Genomic DNA, 25,629 nt, shown 5'->3' with positions numbered 1-25,629 from the left:
GGAGTTGCTTTTACTCGTCATTCCCAAACCACAAGGACAAATATTCGGAGTCAATATTCACAGGAAACGTCGGACTCCCTGGAGGCGTATCTTCTCCCTCATCCTTACTGTTTGCTAGCCATCCCTGATCACAGCCCCTGCGCACCTCTGACCAAGCCCGGCTGCCTTTTTCATTCACCCCATCTCCCACCATCGGCCTGAGCGTGGGTAGTGTCTCCTGCAATAGTCTTTTTAAAAAATATATTGTTACTGATTTCAGAGAAGCAGAGAGAGAGATAGAAACTTTAATGATGAGAGAGAATCATTGATCGGCTGCCTCCTGCACGCCCCATACTGGGGACTGAACCAGCAACCCGGGCATGTGCCCTGACCGGGAATCGAACTGTGACCTCCTGGTTCATAGGTTGACACTCAGCCACTGAGCCATGGCAACCGGGCCTGAACTACTCTTCCAGTGCCTTTATCTCCTCACCCCTTCACCCCTTCACCCCTTCACCCCTTCACCCCTTCACCCCTTCACTCCTTCACCCCATCCATTGCTTCAGTGTGTATTCTGCGCTCCACAGGACAGTATCCTAGAATTGTCCAATCAGAAGATGGGAAGGCTGGGACATTTATGTACTCACGTCTTGGGGCTGTGGTGAGACCAAGAGGTGGGATGCTGGCTTGTAATACAACCGTACAGTGCAGCTGTGCTGGACTTTAGTGGCTGGGAGGATGTACAGAGACCAGAAGCATCTGCTGTATGTAGAACGTATCCATACTGCCCCTGCATTGCCAGCACCCACACAGGCTCCAGTACATGGGTTCCCATGAGTGGCTTAGTGTCTGCTGAGCACAGATGAAATAATTGAGTAAGTAAACAGCGAATGAATGAATGAAAGTGTGCTGAAATTGCCCAGGGGTATTCAATATTGTAGTGTTTCTTAGATGAAGAAACTTTAGAGTGAAACTCAGATGAATGTTTTGTAGATGAAGAATCACAGGATCTCAGATCTGTGCCTTGCTATAGATGTGATTGGCAGCCTTCAGCAGGTCTCACATTTGTCCACGATGTCACTGTTTCTGGATTTGACTGGCCATGGTCCAGTTTAGAGTAGCGAGTATAGCATTTACTTTTCGATTGAGTGCTCTCCTCTGCTCCTGCTTGGTGGTTTAGCTGACACATTCCTGAAGGCATTATTTGAGTTAAATTTTAAAATAGGGCTCATGTGTCTGTGGGCAAAGATGGCGTATGAGAAGGCCACAGACAAACAGAAACGGGGATAAGAAACCTTTGAGTGTATTTCCAGGTAACAGTGGCTAATTGGAGTTGAGGATGTATGATGTGTGCACATGGGGGAAAGAGGAAATCTGTGCAAATAGGATTGGAGCTACTGTGAGCAGGGCCTGGGAGTAGCAGGCTTACATACAGCATCCTCACACCTTCAGACAGTCCAGTTACTGACTGGCCACGATGCCCGGCATCTACAGTACGGCTCACACTCTCTGACAGTCCGTCTACTGTATGCTGTACCCCCAAACCCACTCTGTCTCAGTCTGTCCTCTCCCCAGACCCTGTACCAGGGTCACCTCTGGCGTTAAGTTCTTCCCGCCTGTCTCATGCTGGCATTGCCGACTATTTATGTGTTTTATCTTCACTCTTCATACGAAGCTGGCCAGGGACAAGACAGGCTCAATCCCCTGTGTCAGCCAGCAGACTCCATGCCCAGAGAAGACACAGTAACTAGTTGGAAAGTTAAAAGCATCCGGTTTGGTGCTATTTACCTGAATCTCTTGTATACGTGAGTTTTTAAAAAGTTAGTGTGTTTTTAAAAAAGTTAGTGTGTTTGAGGAAAAGGCTAGTAGTGTGAAGTCGCACATATTTTAATCTTTGTTGTCTATCCGATTTTGTGTGTATCCAAAGAGGTGATAACAGTAGAAGGAGGGGTGCAGGGATAGGTATGATAGTGTGGGTGTACTTGTTTTAATATACTTCATAACTTTTTATTGAACACACCACTGACAGCAAAGGAATCCAAGGGATCGGACCGGATTTCTTTATTTTTCACACACTGTAGAAAATTTCATTTAAAAAACCTAATCTAAAGGTAGAAACATATGTTGATGTTTAATTTGGTACAATCTGAGGCATATTAGAATAAACACTGGAAACTTATTTTATTATTTATTTACTGTACTCCTCACCCAAAGATATTTTTCCATTGATTTTTAGAGAGAGTGAAAGGGGGGGGGGGAGAGATTCAGACAGAGAGAGAGAGAGAGAGAGAGAGAGAGAGAGAGATCAATTGGTTGTCTCCTGCACACGCCCCAACTGGGCTGGGGATAGAACAGGGGTGGGCAAACTTTTTGACTCGAGGGCCACAATGGGTTCTTAAACTGGACCGGAGGGCCGGAACAAAAGTATGGATGGAGTGTTTGTGTGAACTAATATAAATTCAAAGTAAACATCATTACATAAAAGGGTACGGTCTTTTTTTTCAATAGTTTTATTCATTTCAAACGGGCCAGATCCGGCCCGCGGGCCGTAGTTTGCCACGGCTGGGATAGAACCTGCAAGCAGGGTACATGCCCTTGACTGGGAGTTGAACCTGCGACCCTTCGGTCCCCAGGCCGACACGACTTAACCCAACGGGCCAGGGCGTAAAACTTGTTTTGATTAAACTGCACCCATTCACTTTACTCACCGCCCATAACGGAAACACCTCGTAGGGTCTCCTTGGGGTAGATGGGTTTGGTCCTGGTACCAGTTGCTGTGAACAGTGCGCCACTCACACAGGGAGGGTCCCTTTCCTTGGGCTCCTTTCCTCCCTTCCTCCCACCTGCGCTGTCTCTCTCCCCCCAACCCCCCCCCCCTCTCTCTCTCACACACACACACACACACACACACACACACCCTTAGTTTTTGCTTCTTTCCTGAATACTTTGCCTTGGAATTAGTCTTCATGGAATCTTGTTTTTTCGGCTTATTTCCTAGATGGGAAGTGATGGAGTTTTACGCCTCAGCACATCAGCTCTAAATAATGAGTTCTTTGCATATGCAGCACAAGGATGGAAGCAGCGGCTGGCAGAAGGTAAATGCCTATTTCCCGCTCCTACTTGACGTATCTGAGTGCACACGCTGTACTGAGCTTGCCCCTTTCTCTGCTTCCCAGTCTCTTCACCCCCCGGAGTCTACTTTAATTTAATAAAAACTCACATTCTGTTCCCAGGGACTTCACCAATGCTTCGTTACACTTGGCATCTTTGATATCAGACATTTTTTGAAGAAAGCATGATGTTATCCAGAACATAATAAAAATGTTGCTATAGCAAGATATTGGGGGGAAGTGTTAAATTTAATTACTTGTTTGATGCATTTTATATTTTACTAGAGGCCTGGTGCATGACATTCGTGCACTCGGGGGGGAGGGAGGGTGATCCCTCAGCCCAGCCTGCACCCTTTCACAGTCCGGGAACCCTCAGGGGATGTCCGACAGATGGCTTAGGCTCGCTCCCTGCAGGGAGCGGGTCTAAGCCACAGTTGGACATCCTTAGTGCTGCAGCGGAGGTGGGCCACTGTGCTTGCCAGCCCGGCTTGTGGCTGAGTGACACTCCCCCTGTGGGAGCACACTGACCACCAGGGGGCAGCTCTTGCGTTGAGCGTCTGCCCCCTGATGGTCAGTGTGCATCATAGCGACCAGTCACTCTGCTGTTTGGTTGATTTGCATGTCACTCTTTTATAATATAGGATTCATGTCCTGGGGGCATAAGGAATCTTCTTTCAATACTTTCTTCCCTTGAAGCCACCACTTTACCTTATCTTCCTTTTGTCACCAGGCTTCTTGAAAGAGTAACAATATCAATGCTACCTACCACACTTTATTCCCTCACTCACTCAGCTTGTCATGGTTGGGTGTGGCCCCACTGTACACAATGAAATAATCTCTCCTAGAAAATGCTGACAGCTTCCTAATGGCCAAGTCCAGTCTCCTCGCCTCAGTCCTTACAGTTCATGTTCCTTCTCCAGTTTCTCGTTTGCTTTTTATCCCATCCAACTGGAAACCATCCCCTGTGGGCACTCATAATATAAGTAAAATCTCTTCCTAAAGCTGCCTTTCTGACCGCTGATCCTCAGCTTCTTTCCGGATCCCCTCTTCTTTCATCAGAAGGTAAATGTTAATGCCTCTACCATTCTCTTCCCTGACATTTTCTTTGGTAACTTACACATAGCCTCTACCCAGCCTCCTTCCCCTCGCTATGGCCCACACCTGGCTCTCACTCCTCTTTCTTGTTCCTTGGTGTTCCATTCCCAGCACCTACTGGATCCCCTAGCTGACATAAGGCACCTTCAAACCAACAGGCCAATGCTAAACTCCCCATCTTCCCTGTAATATCTCCGATTCCTTCTGCCTTCTCAAGGTTAATAGCGCCACCCTCCTCACGGCTCCTCACTTTAAAGGACAGCATCTTTGGTCCTCTTCTATCTCCACAGGTCCATCTGTCCAGGAAGTGTTAATTGTGCTGTGAGTCAGCGTACCCTTCCTGGTCCCACAGCTACTGTCTGACTGCGCTTTCCATGTCTCCTCTGCGGTAGTCAGTGGGCTCCTAGGTGGAGTCCTTCGATGTAACTGCTTCTTTGGCCAGATTCCTCCCTCATGGACCATCACCAGAACCTCCCTCTGTGTCTGACAGGAAACATTCAGAGCTCTTGTTAGAATGCACGTTGGGTAATTGGCGGCAGCCTGCCTTTCCTATTTCATTTCATCCTATGTTCTATTCACAATTGTCCATTCAAAAGAACATAAATATACATATTCATATCTCTGTGCCTTCTGCGTTAATTACTTTATGAAAGCTTGATCATCTTTGAGAAGCTAACTCAAGAATCAGTTCCGACAGACTGTGGAATCTCAGAGGGAAGGCAGGAGTGGGTGGGAAGAGATCAACCAAAGAACTTGTGTGCATATCTGCATAACCCATGGATGCAGACAATAGGGAGGTGAAGGCCTGGGGTGGGTAGGGGCAGGTTAGAAGGGGTCAGTGGGGGAAGAAAGGGGACATATGTAATACTTCCAACAATAAAGATTTTTTTTTTAAAAGAAAGCATCAGTTCTAATATGTGGCCTTCTCTAATAGATTTAGGCAGAATTAAATGCTTTCCCTTCTATACTTTTAGTCCATTTATCCTATCAAGGGCTCTTGACATCATATTATAGCTAAATGTATGCCTACTCTCTCACCAGACAGACTTCATTAAGGACAGTGGGTCCACTCTCATTCCCAGCCCTGAGCATGCAGGACATTTGCTAAATGCTTTAGGTTCATCTGTGCCTCAATGACTGTTTAAGTGATGTTCATAAAAAGAGAAGCTGTAGAAATATTACCGGTACTCAGCTTTTAGTCTTCAACATCCATAAAAGTCTACTCAAATTAATGACATGTATTCTTTATTAATTGGCAAGAGATGCGGCCTCTTTGACTCAATATATAAGCCTTTTCTTTCTAGGAGAGTTTACGCCAGAAATGCAATTGCGGATAAGGCAAGAAATTGAGAAGGAAAAGAAAACAGAACCTTGGAAAGAAAAATTCTTTGAAAGGTTTTATGGAGAAAAGTAAGTGCTAGAGCATTTTTTCTCATTTCTCTTAGAAGGAAATGAAAATGTAATTCTCTGCTTCGCATAGCATACTCATATGCTGTAAAACTTAATAAACCTGTGATAAAAGGCAATAGTCCCTCAGTGTAAGAAACTGCAGGGAAAATTATAGTGGCATATCAGCACTTAAATGATTAAAAATGCATTTTCAAGGGTTTATAACTTGTCCATGAAAATTCATTTTGGACTGAAAACAGCATGAAATCCCATGGAAGTCAATTTTGGCCTTCTTAACTGGATTTTAGTAAAAATCTCCGTTTTTATTAATCCAAGTTATTTTTATTAATGAATACTTTAGACCTAAGTAGTTTTAGGCATATTTAATCCCCACATTTTCCCAAAAATACTGACCATGCATATATATATATGTCTGTTTAGTCTTTATTTCAGGGAGAGCTTGAGGTGTTACCCTTCACTCTACCCATCTTTCTCTTGGGGTGCAACCTGTTTTAAGTTATTTTTATCGTGTGTGTTTCTTTTCAAAATAATACTGGCCACACATAGCGTGGTAGTGACGGCACTAAACTGAAAGTATTTCTCCATTGCTTCACGGTTAGAGGGACGTACCTATTCTACGTGAGCAGAATCGGCATCTCAGAGACCATCGGATCCCTAGAAGGAGGAGGGATTAAGAAGCTGACACTGACAGTAACTTGAGACCCTCCTAAGTAGAGGAATTTGAGCTTTAACTCCCATGTACAGGAGTAATGCTTCGATTAATGCCTGAGAGTTATTTTGTGTAAAAGATACTGAGGTCGTGTGGGTAACAAAACCTGTACCTTTGGACTCATTTCACAACCCCCCTCGCTTCTCCCCCTCCCCCATTCTCAGTAAATGAGGAAAAAGCCTCAGAAGGAATGTCACAGAAAGGAATCGCATGCCACATGGCCTCCTTACCCTTTGGTGACTTGCCCCAAGGCCGTGCTCTGGAGTCGGAAGGCTTGTTTTCAGGGGCTGTCCTAGGACCTTGGATACGTAAACGTATTTAAGCAAAAGTAAAAGATCATTACCATCTTTTTTTCAAAAACAAAAATGTGGCAGGCTAGGTCTTTGCCTTCCTAGATAGTCACTGGCAGTGTTATTCAAGCCTGGCCATATCCGATCCTCATCGGAGCTTTGAAAAATAGGTACAGGTTTCCAGAACCCGCCCCAGACATACCGATTGGGCATGTCCAGGAGTGGAGCCCGCCCTCATCACCCTCTGACAAAGGGAATGTGGGGGGCATGCTTTTCTGTGACGGCAGAAGCATAACTGAGGCAGTTACCTCCAACACACTAGTCCTGAATTATTATTGGTGTTGGGCCTACTCTTTCATGAACCCAACATTTATCCAACATCTCCTCAGTGTCAGACACCGTCCGAGATGCCAGAGGTACAGTCATCTGGGAGTTTCCTGGCTCTGCCCTCCGAAGGCCTACATTCCAGAGTCCATGTAGCTTTCCTTCCTCCAACAAATAATCATTGCGCATACTCTGGCCATGACATGTTTCTAAGAGTTTTGCTAATGTTACTTCACGTAATTCTCCCAACAAATCCTATAAGGTGGATATCATTATTATCCTTATATTTTAAAAACGGTGTCCAAAATGGAGGGACAGTGAAACTTAATTTTACCTGATTTATAAGGCATGGCAAAGTCGTTTGCTCAGGGTCTTAATGCTACAAGTTCTTCTCAGAAAAATTCATACATATACATTTTTTTAAAATATACTTTTATTGATTTCAGAGAGGAAGGGAGAGGGAGAGAGAGGTAGAAACACCAAGGATGAGAGAGAATCATGGATCAGCTGCCTCCTGTAAGCCCCCCATTGGGGATGGAGCCCACAACCGGGGCATGTGCCCTGACCGGGAATCGAACCGTGACCTCCTGGTTCATGGGTTGATGCTGAAGCACTGAGCTACACCAGCTGAGCCACATACATTTTTCTACATGGCATTGGGGGTTTCACAGGCTCCCATAGGTTGATCAGGCTAAAGGTCCCTGCCCCAGAGGGTGACAGCTACAATACTGTAAGGAAGGCTCCCATCTCCACTCCTGAGCTCCAAATACAAACAGTTCTTTTTCACTTAACCGCTTTCTTGCTATAGTTTTCCACAGAGTTTCTGTCTCTTAAAGGTACTGGACTTCTTGCTTGCTTTTTCCTGTCTTTGATTTCATATCGGATGACAGATATATTCTGGACATTTCACTGACTGCCCTTCTAGTTTTGTGACTTTTAGATTGCCCACGTTTTCCCAATATGTGAGGGATTTTTCCCGAGTATCACACCCTGTCCCTTGACTGACACCATGTGCCTTTTCATTGCTCCGAGTTTTCCCCACAATGTTGCTATCCAATTTCACTTCTAGTTAAATCTGTCTGATTTCGTTTTTTTCTCTTTGTTTGAGGTCTTTATGATGGTCCTTATTGGCTCACTCTGCTGGTGACATAGTACTCTGGTATATTTTAGTTACTTGGGAATCACCCACATGTATGCTAACTCAGAATTGTGAGAGTTGGTCTGATTTGCAGTTTAGATTTCTGAGGGCAGGGTTTCCTTTGTGTGGTTATGTGGTGTGCTCTAAGCCTCTTCTTTCTATGCCTTATGCCATCTTAAATCTATTTTCCCATGAAAATAAAATGTTGATATGGGCATATTTCACACAGTGCTGTTTTCTATATGATTTATACGATTTCTATATGACCTATATGATTTCTATATGATTTGTAAGTGTATACACTTTTTCTGATAGCTCAGTTGATTTTTTTTTTCCTTCCAGATTTAACCCATTGGAATTCATAATTATTCCAAGTGTGTATACATTTTTGGGACACCCTATATATCATATACATACATCCTATCTAATAAAGAGGGAATATGCTAATTGACCCTCACTCCATCGCAAAGATGGTGGTGCCCACAGCCAATAAGGAGGGGATATGCTAATTAACTGCCATGCCCTCACAAAAGATGGCTGCCCCCAGGTGGTCAAAGATGGCCACCTTCAAGTGGTCAAAAGGTGGCCAGCACAAGATGGCTGGCAGGGGAGGGCAGTTGTGAGCCATCAGGCCAGCAGGGGAAGGCAGTTAGGGGTGACCAGGCCAGCAGGGGAGGGCAGTTGGGGGCGACCAGGCCTGCAGGGGATGGCAGTTAGGGGTGACTAGGCCTGCAGGGGAGGACAGTTGGGGGCAACCGGGCTGGCAGGGGAGGGAAGGCAGTTGGGGGCAACCAGGCTGGCAGGGGAGGGCAGTTGGGAGTGATCTGTCTGGCAGGGAAGCAGTTAGGCATCAATCAGGCTGGCAGAGGAATGGTTAGGGGGTGATCAGGCTGGCAGGCAGAAGCAGTTAGGGGCAATCAGGCAGGTAGGCAGGCAGGCAGGCGAGCAGTTGGGAGCCAGCAGTCCCGGATTGTGAGAGGGATGTTGGACTGCCAGTTTAAACCAGCAGTTGGACATTCCCCCAAGGGGTCCCAGATTGGAAGGGTGCAGGCTGGGCTGAGGGACACTGCCCCCATGCACAAATTTCATGCACTGGACCTCTAGTATATATGTGTGTGTGTGTGTGTGTGTGTGTGTGTGTGTGTGTGTGTGTGTGTGTTAAACATATTTAATAACATTGTCAGTAACCAACTAGCAAATTTGGCTGCTAGTGGATAGCTTCTGTATGCTCTACACTTAATTTAGTATCTAGCCTGGTATCCCTGCTTGACCTAGCCCCCAAAGACCTTATTTCTAGCTGATAATTCTGCTTTAAAATTTGTCTGTAATGTAGCTATTCTGTTCCTCTCAGTATAGTATAGTTATAAATGATAGCTTAGTTTGAACCCATCTTAGGGAAAGTTGAAAGAAAAGAGACTAATTATGAAAGCAGCATCTTCTTTCTTCTTTTCAGAATGTTTTAGTAAAGAAGTCAATGATCAAACACCCACAAAGTGTATTCAGCTTTTTCCCTTTCATTTTGAGGATGTAATTTAAGTAAAAGGTTGAAGATTTCTCGGAGGTATTTTCCCGCATGGATATTATTAGAGCTGTATTTCAGCCGTGTTTCTTGCTCTGGAGATGTTCTCTCTCCCACTTATCTCTGCAATTGCCCCTAGTGCTCTAATGTAATGCACTTAGATCATCGTGTTCCCTTGCCCCTGATGCTGATCTGGTAGCTCCGTATGACAGGAAACAGTGATTCGCAGTATCTTTGATTGTAATCCTGATTAACTTTGCCTTATGATCTGAACATTAGGCTGGATTATTTCTAATCTTTTTTTATGGAATATTTTTACAGTAAGAGATCTACACGAAAGAATTCGTCTTGCCTCACACAAATGTAACCTAGCAGAATCCACTCTGATGATCCCAAATATGTTTGTTATTCTTTAGTGAAATTTCCATGTTGTCTTAGGTTAGATGCTTAGATTCTAAAATAAGGTGATTGAACAACAACTCTTTAATTGGTTTAAGAGAACTTAATCTTTGGAAGTCATTTCAGTGTCAAGATTTTACAACATACCCATCTTCTATGGATCTTAATTATTTGGTTATGGTGCATCCTTTGAAGGCTGTTATTTTTCTACTATAGTGACAGATTTCTACTTTATGACTTAAAAAATCTTAGATCTTATACATTTTTTGCTTTTCTGACCATATTTTCTATTCTTTTGTAGTCTGTAATTTTCTTATTCCTTTTACAAACAGTTGGTAGGGTTCATATCTCTTTGCTTACAGAATAAAAATCTATATCTTTCTTAACCAGAAATAGTTATGATTATAAAGTAGATAAACCAAGTCATTATGAACTAATTTATATAAATTGAGCATATTACTTAGTGATTATAAAGTTAATTTGATGCATTTGCTTTTATTAAATACTACATTTGTGAGAGATCGAACTGTACCTTTTGCATTTTGTGAACAACAATGTTCCTAATTTCTGTGCAGGTTGGGCATGTCAAGAGAGGAATCTACAAAGCTCACGGCTGGACCAAACAGTGATGGAGCTGAAAGTAGTTCTTCATGTGGGAGCTCGAGTCTTCCAGGTCTTTCTTCACAGGCTCCCTCGGAAGAACAAAAGCCAAAAATCATGAAAAGTCCAACTTCTGCAGAGCCTGAGTTCTGTTCTGGGCTCTGCCCTATGGTAGATGTAGGAAAGGAGGTAATGGCAGAGTCGGAATCAGAGGATATCTTGATCCCTGAAGAATCTGTGATTCAGGAGGAAATTGCAGAAGAGGTAGAGACAAGTATCTGTGAGTGCCAGGATGAAAATCTTAAGGCAATACCCGAATTTTTGGAGGAGTCTGAAATTCCAGGCAGTGCTCATGAAGAGCCCCAGATAGCAATTCCCGAAGAAAACTTGGAATCTTGTGTTATAATGAACGATGTTGTAGAGACCGAGCCTCACGTTGAGCTGAAGGTGGAAGAGAAATCCGAGTCTCCCCAGGAAGAAATGTCCGTGGTTGTTGAGCAGCTAGAAGTCTGTGACTCTCTCATTCCTTCCACTTCTCCTGTGACTCACCTCAACGACCCAGAACATGAGGAGCCAGAAACTGACGCAGAGACCCATACTCCAAAAACGAAAACAGGGGCATCTCCTTTAGACGGCCAGTTTCCGAAGGCCGGGGTCGCTGTGGACATGGAGCTACAGAGCGATCCTGAGGAACAGCTTTCTGAAAACGCTTGCATCTCTGAAACCTCCTTCTCCTCTGAGAGCCCGGAGGGGGCCGGTACCAGCACGCCATCCCCCGGAGGGGAAACCCAGTCGACTTCAGAAGAATCATGCACTCCAGCCTCTCTGGAGACGACGTTTGGTTCTGAGGTATCCAGCACTGAACACGCGGACAAATACAACCAGAGGAAGCCCTCCGATGAAAACCTCCACGCATCTCTGATATCAGAAATATCGCCCGCGTCCACTTCCCCTGAAAGATCAGAAGCGTCGCTCATGTCCAATGTACCGTTAACCTCGGAAGCATCCCCCGTATCCAATGTACCTTTAACGTCGGAAGCATCGCCCCTGTCCGACCTGCCGCTGACATCAGAAACGTCTTCAGTGTCTTCCGTGCTTCTCACGGCCGAGACCACTTTCGCATCCAGCGTGCCACTCCCTCCAGAAACATCTCCAGCTTCCAGCTCCTCCCTGAATGAAAGAGCGACGCATCAACCAAGAAAGTCCCCGTCCGGGTCTGAAGAGCCGCTCTCTCCGCAGAAGGACGAAGGCCCCGCCCCGGCCCAGCCCCTGGGAGAGGGCCTTCTCTCTCAGCAGAAGACTCGGTCCAGCACTCCGGAGCCCATCCTCCCGGGCCCTTCTCCCATGGCTCCCGAAGCGTTTCCGTCCACAGAACTCCCCGGCCAGCCCCCGGCTCAGCAGCCGTGTCAGTCACATGGTGACACAGAGAAGCCCTATCCCGCCCCGATTCCAGAACTTCCTTCTGCAGAAATCACCAAAGGGAAAAATCCTCATGTGCTGCCGAGAACAGAAAAGAAAGGGGCGTCTTCACCGCTGGAACCGCCTGTCTTTTCGGAGGAGACGGAGAGTAAAGGAACGGAGCTTCCCGCAGCCCAGTCACAGGACCAGCAGTCTGTCTCCCTGGGAGAGAAGGCTTCATTTCCAGAAGGCTCCAGGAGTAAAACACATAAGCAAGGAAGCTCGCAGAACCGGTTGGAGACCCCGTATCCTTCCAAGCTGTCAGAGCCCTCCAAGTCACCTGACGGCGGAAGGAACGAAAGCAGAGAATCCGAGATCGCGAAGAGGAAGACCGCAGAGCAGCACAGCTTTGGCATCTGCAAGGAGAAGAGGGCGAGGATCGAGGATGAGCCGCCCACCCGGAACGCGGCATCTGGCAGCCCCGCTGAGAAGGAGCAGCAGCCTCCACGAGAGGAACCCAGAGTCCCTCCTCTCAAGGTACAGAGTTTTATAAGAATGGAGAAAAGGGGAAAACGGCACTTCCATGCATAGGCTCTCCCGACTTAGAGACTGAATTTTCCAGAAATAAATGAGATCTTGCTCCCTCTGGGTTTTTATGTAGCAGTCGATAATCGAACACTCCCGGCACCAGTCTAATATTAAGGGATCCTTTTTAAGACTGTGCGTTGAGCTAATAGAAGTTAGATGCATGTATGTACTTTGACCTCAGCATTTAAGGGAAACGAAGTGGGGAGGCAGAACAGGGCCTGGACTTGACCACAGGCCAGTGAGATGCAGGGTCTTTTGGGGACTCCAGGGTGTAGGACAGAGCATTGCACTAAATGAACTTGGGGAAACTTGAAAGCTAATTCCTTGGCCTTTAAAAGTTCAGAAGAACTAGAGAAAGAAGTCTGGGATTCGAGGCATGCACTAAAGAGATGAAGGTACTTGTTATCCCTTCATTCATTTTCCAACAAACATTGAACACCACCATTGCCTAGCAGAGAGGGACCTGGCTTCTGGAAGAGCCTCATTAAATTTCCTTCAACAAATCAATGAAATTGCTTTGTGAACCCTGAAGGGAAATGCTGTGGATATATAGGCATACAAACCCTTTTTTTTTTTCTCCTTCTGAGCTAGTGAACGAGGTATTTAACTTCACACAAAACATAAAGCCTGTGGACAAACATTTCTATGTAAATATTTTCTTTTGATCCCAGTAGATTTTAACTCTTGGAAAACAAACCTTTTATATAAATTGGCTCTTCCTGATAATCTGAAAATTAAGTGTAATTCAAAGAAAGTCTGTTTAATAAAAAAAAAAAAAATTCTACCCACTGTAATTTAAACTTATGCCATGCTTTTATCTGAGTCCATTTATATTGCTCCACAATAAAATGGATTATTCCACGTAGGATTGGTCTGGAATCATAAACACACTCAAGCTTTGCTTTTCTTAATCTCTTTTTATTTGCTGTGCTCTGCCACCTTTTTATATGTGACTCATGATCTCCATCGGGTTGGCTTTTAAGAGTGTGGCTGTAGTTATTGTTTAATAAAGCAGTCCCTAGTAAATGAGATTCTGGAGATGTAAAAGATGAATATAAAACACGGCTATGTGTTTTAATTTATGAAGCCATGGAAAGAAAAACACTAGCATGCTTTTCATTAGAAATCTTCTTAAACGTATTCTTTTCTTTTGCCAAAAGCTTATTTTCAAAGTGATACACACTTTATGTAAAGATAGATAAATAGGTAGATACTACAAGTGTACTTGGTGTTTGTTTGATCTTGAGGTCTTAAGACTTAATTAGGCTTAATTTTTTTAATGTTCCAAGTTTCTTAAACTAAGGGAAATCTTGAAAAGGAAACATTGAATCCCCTCTCTGAATTCACCTTCACTTTGGAGCGTTTGAATCAGAAGAGAGACATCACACGTTTGAAAATGAGAAATGAGGTAGCTCGGGAAGGTAATTCCATCTGCCAGCCTTCCACAGCCTAATTCCAAAGTGACATGATCCTGCAGTACTAGTATGTGTCAGGTGTTTATAATGTGAATATACAGTTAAGAAGAGAGATGTTTTCTATGAAAGCTTTTTCTGTGGGGGGAGGGGGATAGAAGGGGGAAGAGGACACACAGGGCATGTCAACGGCTCTTAATGGGGAGCCCCAAGGCTCTCCCTGAGGCTCAGTGCTAGATGGCCCAACGGCATGGCGATCTGCATTACCTCCAGATTTTTCCAGAGTAAAATGAGACCTTAGCTAGGTCCCTTCTAGCTCTACCAGGCTCTGATCTAAGGATATTCTTTGCGACTAGAGAATCGCAGGCATTGCTATGGTGTGTGGGTTGTTAGGTCTTGTGCCTCCTGATTGGCCATGACTGTGTCTCTTCATTAGCATGAGTAGGTGAACAGTGTGGGTTGGGACATTGACAAAATTCAGCAAACTATAGATTACCAGGATGAAAAGAAACTGCCTGACTCATACTTCCTTTTAGGGGCGGAAAACCAGAGTTCCATCTTTCTAACAGTCCTTTGAAGGAACTGGACCGGAAGTAACTAGTCTCACTTTACATCTGAGTTCACAGACTTTTTGTGGGTGCTTATTACATATGTATAAGGCAGCAGGCACGGCGATACAAGGATGCATAAAAACAAGGATACACAACTAGGGTCTCTGGCTCAGGGAGGGTATTGAAGACACTGGAGGACACAGTGATTTGTGTAGCATCACAACGTTCCTCTGAATAAAGTCAGGATGAGAATTCGTCTCCTGACCCCCGGCTAGAGGTGTGTGTATGTAATTAAGACAGATAAACTCAAGTAGAGTTAGGGTCCCAGATTTTCATGCCAGCAAGGAAGATTATTTAAAAGCTAAATATCTCTATTAGCTAACCTCACTGTCTTTTAGCTAACCTCGTTTTAACAGGCCTGGACTTGGTTTCCATCTATATGAGGCATTAAGAAGGTGCTTCATTTCCATTGCAAATGAAGTCACCAGGTTGCTGTTTTCATAGCGTAAAAGCAGAGATTAAAATGTTTAATTCTCACATCCATGCTGCATGTCATGTCCCTTTGTACCCTAAAGGCCCACCGGGGATTTAGGGGTAGCTCCTGCCACATTATGAGAAAATGCAGCTGCTGTTATGTGCCATGCGTCTCCTCTGTGACCACGGACCAACATTATCTTTCCACTCTCCCTCCTTGTAGATCCAGCTTTCCAAGATCGGGCCGCCTTTCATCATCAAGAGCCAGCCAGTCTCCAAGCCAGAGCCTCGAGCCTCCCCCAGCACATCCGTGGGTGGAGGCCGGAACACGGGGGCCAGGACCCTGGCGGATATCAAGGCCCGGGCCCAGCAGGCAAGGGCTCAGCGAGAGGCAGCGGCGGCTGCCGCGGTAGCTGCCGCGGCGAGCATCGTCTCGGGGGCCATGGGCGGCCCGGGAGAGGGTGGCAAAGCCAGAACCCTGGCGCACATCAAGGAGCAGACGAAGGCGAAGCTCTTCGCAAAGCACCAGGCCCGAGCGCACCTCTTCCAGAGCGCCAAAGAGCCCCGGCTGCCTCCACTTGGCTGCAAGGAAGGCCCCTCGAGCTTAGAGGTCCCTCCCGCCCCCGAGGCCAAACCCGAAGGTTCAACCGGCGTCATCATGGCCAATCCCAACTGCAGGTCACCCAGCAGCAAGCCCCCGCCCCTCCGGGAGGCCACCCCTGCCCTCCAGCCGCCTCTCCCGCCCACCAAACCCCCAGATGCGGCCACGGACGCAGCCGTGCATGGTCCTGAGGAACGTGTACCCGGGTCCCGTGTGTCTGAGAAACCGGTTTCCTCTACCTCTTCGGAAAAGAGCGATGTGCCCATGCTGTTCAGTGCAGGTGCGGTCCCCGTGTCAGCCTGCAGCGCGGCTGTGTCGGGAGCGATGAAAGAGCATCCCTTTGTGAGTCCCGTCGATCAGCCCTCCGTCCTCGTGTCTGTCGATAGTGCAAACACCACCATTTCTGCCTGCAGTCTAAGCGTGCTCACCACCATCCAGGGCGCGGATGCCCCGTGCATAGCCGTTGTACCAAAATGCGCCGAGAGCACGCCCCTCCCCGCCGCCCCCAAGGGCGCCAGCACCGTGGGCTCCGTGGATGACACGCAGGCGCTCACGTCCAGCGGTGGTGCGGGCGGCGTGGTCTCCGGGCAGTTTGCCTCTGTGCCAACCCTCTCCATCGCAAAGAACTTGCCAAACCACCTCGCCACGACCTCTGTCCTGGTTGCCTCACCGGGAATGAGCACCAGGTTCCCTCCCGAGAAGAGAGCCGTGCCGGGGGGTGACGAGCAGGCCGTGCCCACGGGGACCCCAGGGCGAGCGGCCCTCGGCTGCAGGGACGCGGGAGCCGTCACGGACCCTCTGGTGGCCCGCCCGTCCATCGCCGTGTTTACCGGAGGCATGTTGACCATCAGCTCTTACGACTGTGCCCCCAAGTTCAGTGCCGAGAGCGTGGACAAAACTTCAGGGCCTCGGAACAGGGCAGAGAACTGTGGGAAAGCCCAGCACCCGGCGGCCTTCGCCACGGCAGCCATCAACAGGTCGATCCCCTGCAAGGTCATCGTGGATCACAGCGCCACCCTGGCCTCCGCAGTGTCCCTGGCCGTGGCCGTGGCCAGTGCAGAGGCGGGTGCGGACACCCAGGGCAGGTCGGGGAGGACAGAGGTGGCCCTACAGCCCGTGGCCTGCCCCCAGGTGTCCGTGATCAGCAGGCCAGAGCCGGCCGCCACCGAAAGCATCGATCCCGGGCCCAGTGTCATCGCCGGGGCTGCAGCCAAACCAGACAGCAAACCGATGCAGGCCCCCTGCTCAGGCCTCCGGGAGGCGCCCCTGGTCCTTCCCGAGAAACGACACGAGCCAACGGCGCCTGGCAACAGCTTTGCTGAGCAGGCCCGTGGCCCGGCCACTTTCAAAAGTGAAGCCGACACAACCAGCGGCGGCCCGTACACCGCAGGCGGCCGGCTGAGCTGGAAGGAGGAGGCCGTGAGGAGCACCGGGCCGCCGGGCAGCCACTCAGGGCCGAGCAGACAGAAGGAGCGTCCAGAGCTGGGCTGTGCCAAGGCCGTCAAAGCCGAGCGCGCCGGCTACTCGCACGTGGCGGAGCTCCACCCCAGGAGCCTCCTGCCGGGGGTCCCTCTCCCCCCGAAGCCCGAGCCCCAGGCAGTGGACAGAGCGGACAGGGGCTTCCGAGCGGACACTGGGGACCTCCCCGGCCCCGAGCGGCCCCCTCCGGCCACGGAGGCAGCCCCGGGGGTGCAGCAGACGCAGAACAGGAAGGCCCCCACCTCGGGCCCCGGGGACGAGGCGGTGTCCTTGGCTGCGGACACCCTGAAAAGAGCGCCCAACGCAGGCAGCTCGAGCTGCCGTCTGTCGTCCGTGGAGGCGAACAACCCACTGGTGACCCAGCTCCTGCAGGGCAACCTGCCTCTGGAGAAAGTGCTGCCGCAGCCCCGGCTGGGAGCCAAGCTGGAAATCAACCGGCTCCCGGCGCCCCTTCAACCTACCTCAGCGGGGAAAGCCGCCGCGGAGAGGAGCGTCCTGGAAATGCCCTCCAGCTCCCCGAACCCCGACGGGAAGGGCTACCTGGCGGGGACCCTCGCGCCGCTCCACATGCGAAAGCGGGAGAACCACCCCAAAAAGAGAGCGGCCAGGACGGCGGGGGAGCACGCTCACGTCAAATGCGAGCCAGGGAGGTTGCTGGTGGAGCCGGAGGTCAAGGCCCTGCCCTGCGTCCTGGGCCCCGGCCTGGCCCCGCTGGGCCCCGGGCAGCCCTTCCCGCAGGAGTGGCTGGGCAAGCAGGCCCCGCCGGCCAGGGCGGCCCCCGGCCCCGACGTCAAGCAGCAGAAGCGGCTGCTGCCCGCCTGCAGCTTCCAGCAGAGCCTGTTCCACGCGGACAAGAACGGCGGCTTCCATCCCCATCCCGAGGCGGGCGCCTCGCACCGACAGCAGTTCTACCAAATGCCCGTGGTGGCCCGGGGCCCCGTGCCCCCCGCGGCCCTGCTGCCGGCCTCCGCCAAGGCCCCCGCGGGCTGCAGCGCCTTCGCCTTCCATCGGCATCTGGAACAAAAGGGCCTGGGGGAGGCGGGCCTGGCCCCGGCACCCCACCAGCTGAGGCTGGCCAACATGCTGTCCCCCAGCGTGCCCATTAAAGAGGGCGATGACGTGGGGGGGCCCGCGCACGCCATGCCCAGCAAAGCACTGGTGCTCCCGCCGCCGCCCCCGCCGCCCTTGGCCCTGCCCCCGCCGCCGCCCCCACCACCTCCACTACCTCCACCCGTTGCTCACGCGGAAGCCCCGGCCGAGCAGAAACAGCCTCCCGTGGCCGCGGAGACCGCCAAGCGCCTGGGCTGGCCGCCGGCCGCGGGCCTCTGTAGCAATATCAAATCCGAGCCGGTCTCCTTCGAGGAAGGCCTGGGCAGCAGCTGTGAACTGGGCCTGAAGCAGGTTCCCTACGACCAGAACGAGATGAAAGAACAGCTGAAAGCGTTTGCGCTGAAGAACGCAGACTTCTCTCCCTATTTGCTTTCTGAGCCACAAAAGCCTTTCCCCCCATTAGCTGCGCAGAAGATGCCGGCGCCTCCGCCGCCGCTCTGCGGAAACTACCCAGCCATACACTTCGGCGGCACGAGCTTCAAACGGGCGGCCTCTGCCATCGAGAAGTCCATCGGGATGTTGGGCAGCGGCCCTGGGGCCGCCGCCGCGGGCCTGCCCGGCCAGGGCGCCCCGATGCCCGCGCAGAACTTCGCCGACAGCAGCAGCGCCGAGGAGCTGGAGCTCAAGTGCTCCTGCCGCCTGAAAGCCATGATCGTGTGCAAGGGCTGCGGCGCCTTCTGCCACGACGACTGCATAGGGCCCTCCAAGCTCTGCGTGGCGTGCCTGGTGGTGCGTTGAGCACGCGTGCGGTGTGCCTGGTGGTGCCGTGAGCACGTGTGTGCATGGTGGCGCGGTGAGCGTGCATGTGTATGTGTGTGCGGTGAGTGCATGTGTGTGTGCGTGGCGTACCTGGGGGTGCAGTGAGCATGAGTGCATGTCATGCCTGGTGGTGCAGTGAGAGCCTGTGTGTGGCATGCCTGGTGGTGCGGTGAGTGTGTGTGTGCGTGGCGTGCCTGGGGGTGCAGTGAGCGCATGTGCATGTCATGCCTGGTGGTGCAGTGAGAGCCTGTGTGTGGCATGCCTGGTGGTGCGGTGAGTGTGTGTGTGCGTGGCGTGCCTGGGGGTGTAGTGAGCGCATGTGCATGTCATGCCTGGTGGTGCAGTGAGAGCCTGTGTGTGGCATGCCTGGTGGTGCGGTGAGTGTATGTGTGCGTGGCGTGCCTGGGGGTGTAGTGAGCGCATGTGCATGTCATGCCTGGTGGTGCAGTGAGAGCCTGTGTGTGGCATGCCTGGTGGTGCGGTGAGTGTGTGTGTGCGTGGCGTGCCTTGGGGGTGCAGTGAGCATGAGTGCATGTCATGCCTGGTGGTGCAGTGAGAGCCTGTGTGTGGCATGCCTGGTGGTGCGGTGAGTGTGTGTGTGCATGGCATGCCTGGGGGTGTAGTGAGCGCATGTGCATGTCATACCTGGTGGTGCAGTGAGAGCCTGTGCGTGGCGTGCCTGGGGGTGCGGTGAGCGCAGTGCGAGGTGCAGTGTCCCTTTTCCACGGTGCAAATGCCCAGCGGCCGCAGCCAGTCGAGTAGCGCGGAGCTGTGGGTGCGCTCATTTCCTTCCTCTGGGCCAGGTGACCGCTCTCCGTGGGGCTGTTTGCGTGTCTCGGGAAGGCGAGCGGGCCTCCCATCCGAGTTGCTCAGTGGCGTGTCTGTCACGTCTGTAGGTGGCTCCCCAGCTTTGGACAATTTCCGCCCGTGTTTGCAGGTCACTACCCACCTTTCGTTTGTGGTGTTTGTTTCAGTTCAGGTGCACAAGGAAAGGGACATTGTCCGTTAGTACTAACCCGATGCAGGTGCAGAAAGATGTGGTCAGTGATGTGAGGTGGGCGGTGCATTTCCTGTAGATGAGCCGTTACGGCGAGGGTTTACGGTTGGCTCCTCTGGCACCGCCTTTCCCCGTGGTGAGACCGTAGTTGGAAAGGGGACTCTGATCTCAATGTTCCCTTCCTTGTCTTTACTCACATCACAAAAGATACAGTGAAAGGTATCTCCTGACTCTCCTTCCTCCCTGCGCCCTCCTCTCAGAGACGGCAGGCTATCTGCGTGGGCCTGGGACATGGTGCACACGTTGTCCCATAATGTGTCTCGGGCCGGACATTGCATGGCAGTAGCCTGGTCCGCGCCCTTTGACACCTGATCCTGGGGGATCCGTTGGCCACCACAGAGCCCTAGGCCCAGAGGATGTCAGAGCTTCGTGTGCGGGCTTTAAGAGCAAGTATTGTAACAATGCCTTAAAATTCAAAGAAAAATGCTGTGCGTGCCAACACATGCAAAGGGGCGGGTCATGTCAATATCAGTCCGTTCTCTTCACCCCTTTACAATGACTAGATATTAACGCTGGGGGGAAGTTACCATAGACCCTGCGGGCGGCACCAGTGCCTCCGGCTCCCAGCTCCGCAGAGGTTGGCCACCTCATGTTTAAGTGTCCTTGACGATCCAAGGGACCACAGAAGGCTGAAGGGCCGACGTTTTTCTGAGCAACTTTTTCCTCGTGATTCGAAATCTATCCGATCCTGCTTCACGCTGAAACAGCCACCGTTTTTGAAATCGTCGCAGGCATCGCCTGTTGTGTTTTCTTTCCCCTCAGGTGAGTGCAGTGCAGTCTTCCTGTCTGGGGAGCGGAGCTGCTTCGGAAAAGGGACGCTGCGTCTTCCACGCGCCCGTGTGTGCCCCGTGCGTCTGAGTGTTGCTTACCCGAGCTCCCTCCCTGAGCGTGGCCCGCCCTCGTGCCGGAGAACAGCTTTAGTTCCAGCTCTGTTCCCTAAAGCAAGTTCAAAAGCACATGCATGTTGTGAGAAGATGGGAGACAACAAAAGCCCCGCCATTTCACTTCCGATTACAGAGCACAAAACGTGGAGTGCCATTAACCCGCTGATTGACTGAGGCTGTAGAATTTAAAAACACAAAACATGGGGGGTGGGGGTTTCACCTGCCCACGGTGAGAATGACAGATATTTTCACGTGGGATCATCCTAATCCGTGCAAACTTTTGACATTCCCTTAAAATACGTCTTAAAAATGAACTGGAATGAACAGAAATTGCATTCTGGAGAAGAAAAAAAACACACTTGTGATTTTTTTTTTTCACAATAATCAACTATGGTATATGTCCCCCCCCCCTCCATATTTATTATTGTGATGTTGCCAAATTTTGTTAGGTGGCAGAGCTGTCGTCGTTAACGCATTGCTGGTAGGGAAAGGTATTTTATCTTCCAAATCAAGACAAGCAAAGAAGGGCCCGGGTGGCCTCAATTTGGTGCTTCAGTACCGTCACTTCTGTTTTTCACATGAACAGTAACAAGATCAACTCATACCCGAGAAAAATAGCAATGCCCTGAACCAGCCCTTCCCGGGGAGGAGGGATGCAGCTGAGCGCCCGCGAACCTCGCCTCCGCTCCGGGTGGCCTGAGGGCGGCATCCTCGTCTCAGCGTCCCAGTGGCCTGCTGGGCTCTGATGTACCCTGGGTCAGAGGAGCATGCTGTCACCTCCTCCGGCTCTCAGAGGGGCATCCCCTAATCTAGACACGTGCATGCCAACTCCTTCCACGCTCAGCTGCTGCTCTGCCAGTGTCAGGTACTGTCTACACCAGCAGATTCACTTCTATCCTATCAGTAACTGACACGGTGTTGAAAGACACCCCAGCCTACGAAACCTTTGCACTCTGCCGATGAGGTACGATCGAGGCCGATGTGGTGCTGAGCCCGTTGTCCGCTCCGTCCTGGTGGAATCCTGCCTGCAAGTCGCTTACTGGGAATAAAGAAAAGTGTCCTTCTGTATGTTTTGATTTTTCGCCGAATAGGTTTGGGAGATCAATCGTTGACCATGCATGGATTCTATCCCCTGGTCCAAAGAGCTTACTTTTTCCATGCCCTTGCTGTTGTGGGGTTTGTGTGTTTGTTTGTTTGTTTGTTTGTTTTTGCCCCAGTTTAAAGTTCTAATGTTGACATATGGTTTTTATGACTGAAAAATTAGTATCTTTGGGCTAAAAAATCATGGAAAGAAAGAAACAAATGCAGAAGTAGACGGTCCATTGACTAGATACACAAAAGCCAGTCTATTTAGATGAGGGGAGTAGGTCCTTAGTTTCCTGACTCCCACAGGTGTCTGCCTGCGTGCAAATGGAATATGTGACTTCCTACATGGTTATTGTGGTGTAATGTGCAAATCTTAGCATGTGCATCATCCTGATCCTTGGCCGCTATGCTATCCATCCTCATCAGGAGTAGAACTTGCACATGTGACATGCAATTTTTTTTTTTTTTATCACAAAGGATGTATTTCCGTAAGTAGCACTTTCGGAGCAGGGGAAGGAGGGACGCGCCACTCCCCACCCCCCTCCTACTTGATATGCATTTGCCTGAGGTGTACAAAGACGTTCAGGTCGTCAGTGGGCATGTTCATAAGTGGGCATGTTCGGATGCAAATTCATTTTCAAAATGAAAAGCATGTCCTTACCCCCCCCCCCAAGTGAGAAGAGCAGGGAGGCTGGTGGTGAACCAAGCACCACGGTGACCAGACTTCCCTGCTAAGGTCGAGTGTGAGAAAGGAAACTTGAAAAGCCTATGAGGTTGAGCCTGGTTGCTATAAAGACTTTGTGGAGATGCGTGCTTCTAGGACGAGCTGTAGAAGGTTTAGTTGACTTCCAGACCTTGGGTAGTCTTACTCTTCCAGAATAAACACAGACACAAGCGAGCTGCGGTGCACGGCTTCACGAGGCAGTCAGGGGCAAGCACCCATCATGCACCGGCTTCCTTGACAGACACTCAGAATTTCAAAAGCGGGGCGTTCCCCTGGCCTGGGTTCCTCCTCGGTCTGGTCAAGTCCCACTGACGGAAGCTGCAGCCAGGTCAGGGTTGCGTGGTCTCTGGGGTCAAGGCCAAGCACCGTGCTGGCTGCCCGGTGGGCAGGAGCCCACGGAACACGCAGAGCCCAGAGCCACTGTCCATGTGACTCCGGGCAGAGGAGCTCACCAGACTGTCAGGGGCCTGCGGAGCCAGAATGTCACTGAATAGAAGATCCGTGCTGTCTTCAGTCCTCACGCTCTGTCACTGCAGAGCAAACAAGACGCATTTTTACATAATTGAAAGGAGCTGCTTTTTTTTATAGCACATACTCTTTCGCTTTGTACTATATTTGATAGTCGCAGAATGTAGGCCGTAGGAAAACCTGGTTGTATTGTACTATTCATGAATGTTTCGAAGAAAGTGCTCTACTCGGCTGCCATCATTTCTTTGTACTGCTGTATCTCTTCCCCTGCTTCATGGAAACCTAATCCGATTCATATTTTTCACTGCAGTTTCCTTTTTTTATATATGTGTTTGTGTGTATTTTTTTTTCCTCTTTGGTCAGTATTCTGAATGTTTACATCTGTTTGACATTAGCCATTTAATGCCTTTTTTTTTAAAGGTGGTATTACTCTTACAGTGTAACGGGAAAATGTGAAATCGCCCCAACACAACATGTATGACAAACAGATTGGGGCTCAGGCCCTAGACATACATAGACGTTTTATATCAGCATCCAGAGAGGGCACGCCCTCCTCGGTCCTCTACCAAAGAATATATCCCTCCCGCGGGAAAGCTCGGCAAAGGAGTGGGGAGTCCTCAGCAGGGGGCGCGGTGGGTTCAGCGAGGCGGCTGCGATTGGAAACTGGTGTGCTTGATTGGATACCCGACGGAATCTGACTGAGTACAACAAGCATTTAAACAACTTTTAGACGGCGTTTTGTTTGGAATTCAGGGATCACGCATTCTTTAATGGTGCTGTTTGTTTTTTATTTCTTCTTTTCTACAAAGAAAAAAAGTGTTGCCTACAAAAGTGACTGCTCACAATACCATAAGTTAAACAAAATGTTTGTCTTTTCATGTTTCTCGATTCTTCCCTTTCTCAAAGTAACAAGTTGGGTTTCAATATTCAACTGTTCTGGCGAAAATAAAGAAATTCAACATTAAGTGGTTGTCATGTTTAATTCTTTTCTGAAGTGAGATAGTTTGTATGCAGAAAATGCACTGATAAGTACATTGAAAATTTTACTTAAGAAAAAATATACAGAGAAGCACAACCATGTGCTGTTAAATTATCCACCTTCTCCTTGGTGTGGTGAGTTGTGAACATACGATTATGAATATTGTTACAACAGTCAAAACCAAACTGAAACCTCTTTGAGATGAATGGTATCTACTATGCTTATCATTTGAAAATATATTAGGGTCTTTCTGTTTTCGTAAAGAGCTTGTTTATTCTTTATACTAAAGGACACTCAGTTCAAGGAAAGTTACTTCCCTATTTAATTTTAACTTTCAAAATGAGTTAACTTTTAAAAATTCTTTTTACATTGCTCATTAATATTTTTATCTTAGATATTATACCTAGGGTTATTTGAATAAAGTGCTGGGAACCATTAGAGCAAAACTGCCTCAGTTATATTTACATTGGTTAAAAATACACATATTTTTACAGCGAGATGAATCAGAAGCATTAAACATAATTGGCTGTTACCATAGTTCAACTGTTTCATCCACAGGGAAAATGCTGCCTTTAGCCACCAGAGGGCGAAAGAGGACATTTACTTTTGAAAGAAAGGAGAAGACTAAAGCATCTTCCTCCTCCGAATACTGACTTCCATGATTATAATAATGAGAGTCCACCTCCCCCAAGTAAGTCAGTGGGAGATAGAGGCTTCTCCGTTTCACTAAGTTATTTCCGGTGCAGGATGACATTCCTTTTCTGTTCTATTAAAGTATTTACAAAATACTTCATTAATTTTACTTAGTGTTATGGGATTTTTTTGTTTGCGTTACTCCACAGTCTCTTCCAGATTTTATATTAGAGAAATTTGAACAGTGCAGCATTCTTTAAACTGGCATTTATTGAAACTGATCTGGCCCTAGCCTGTTTGGCTCAGTAGATAGTCAGCCTGCAGACTGCAGGGTCCCAGGATCGATTCTGGTCAAGGGCAAGCTCCTCCCTGGCCAGGCTCTGGTCAGGGCTCGTGCAGGATGCAACCAATTGATATGTTTCTCTCACATCGATATTTCCCTCTGTCTTTTAATCTCTCTCTCTAAAAATCAATGGGAAAATATCCTCAGCTAAGGATAAAAAAATACCTGACTAAACGCCTTAAATGTTTTAATTCATTTATTCTCATAAAATAGGTACAGTTACATGATTTTATATAAATACTAGAGGCCCGGTGCACGAATTTGTGCATGGGTGCAGTCCCTCGACCTGGCCAGTGATTGTGGCCGATTGGGCCCATCTCACCCAGTCCTGATCAGGGCCGATAAGGGCTGGCCAGCCATGGGAGGTTGGCTGTGGGAGTGCACTTACCACTAAGGGGCAGCTCCTGCATTGAGCGTCTGCCCCCTGGTGATCAGTGCATGGTCATAGCTACCAGTCTTTCCATCGACCAGTCATAACGGTCGCTTAGGCTTTTATATATGTAGATTCCG

The 25,629-nt window shown here is 49.2% G+C and overlaps 1 protein-coding gene across 1 annotated transcript in view; it reads left to right on the top strand.

The window, feature by feature from the left end:
• Positions 1-18,930, top strand: part of ASXL3 (ASXL transcriptional regulator 3) — a 104,738-nt gene extending 85,808 nt beyond the window's left edge. The window contains exons 7-10 of the mRNA XM_059707379.1: positions 2,978-3,074; positions 5,489-5,594; positions 10,549-12,508; positions 15,220-18,930. Coding sequence (XP_059563362.1) covers positions 2,978-3,074; positions 5,489-5,594; positions 10,549-12,508; positions 15,220-18,924 — 5,868 coding nt within the window. The 3' untranslated portion in view covers positions 18,925-18,930. The remainder of the gene's footprint in view (positions 1-2,977; positions 3,075-5,488; positions 5,595-10,548; positions 12,509-15,219) is intronic.
• The last annotated feature ends 6,699 nt before the right edge of the window (positions 18,931-25,629 follow it).

Source organism: Myotis daubentonii, chromosome 8 (assembly GCF_963259705.1).
Source record: "Myotis daubentonii chromosome 8, mMyoDau2.1, whole genome shotgun sequence".
Lineage (NCBI taxonomy): Eukaryota > Metazoa > Chordata > Mammalia > Chiroptera > Vespertilionidae > Myotis > Myotis daubentonii.
The sequence above is the reverse complement of the archived record's forward strand: the minus strand, read 5'-3'. Positions and strand labels throughout refer to the sequence as shown.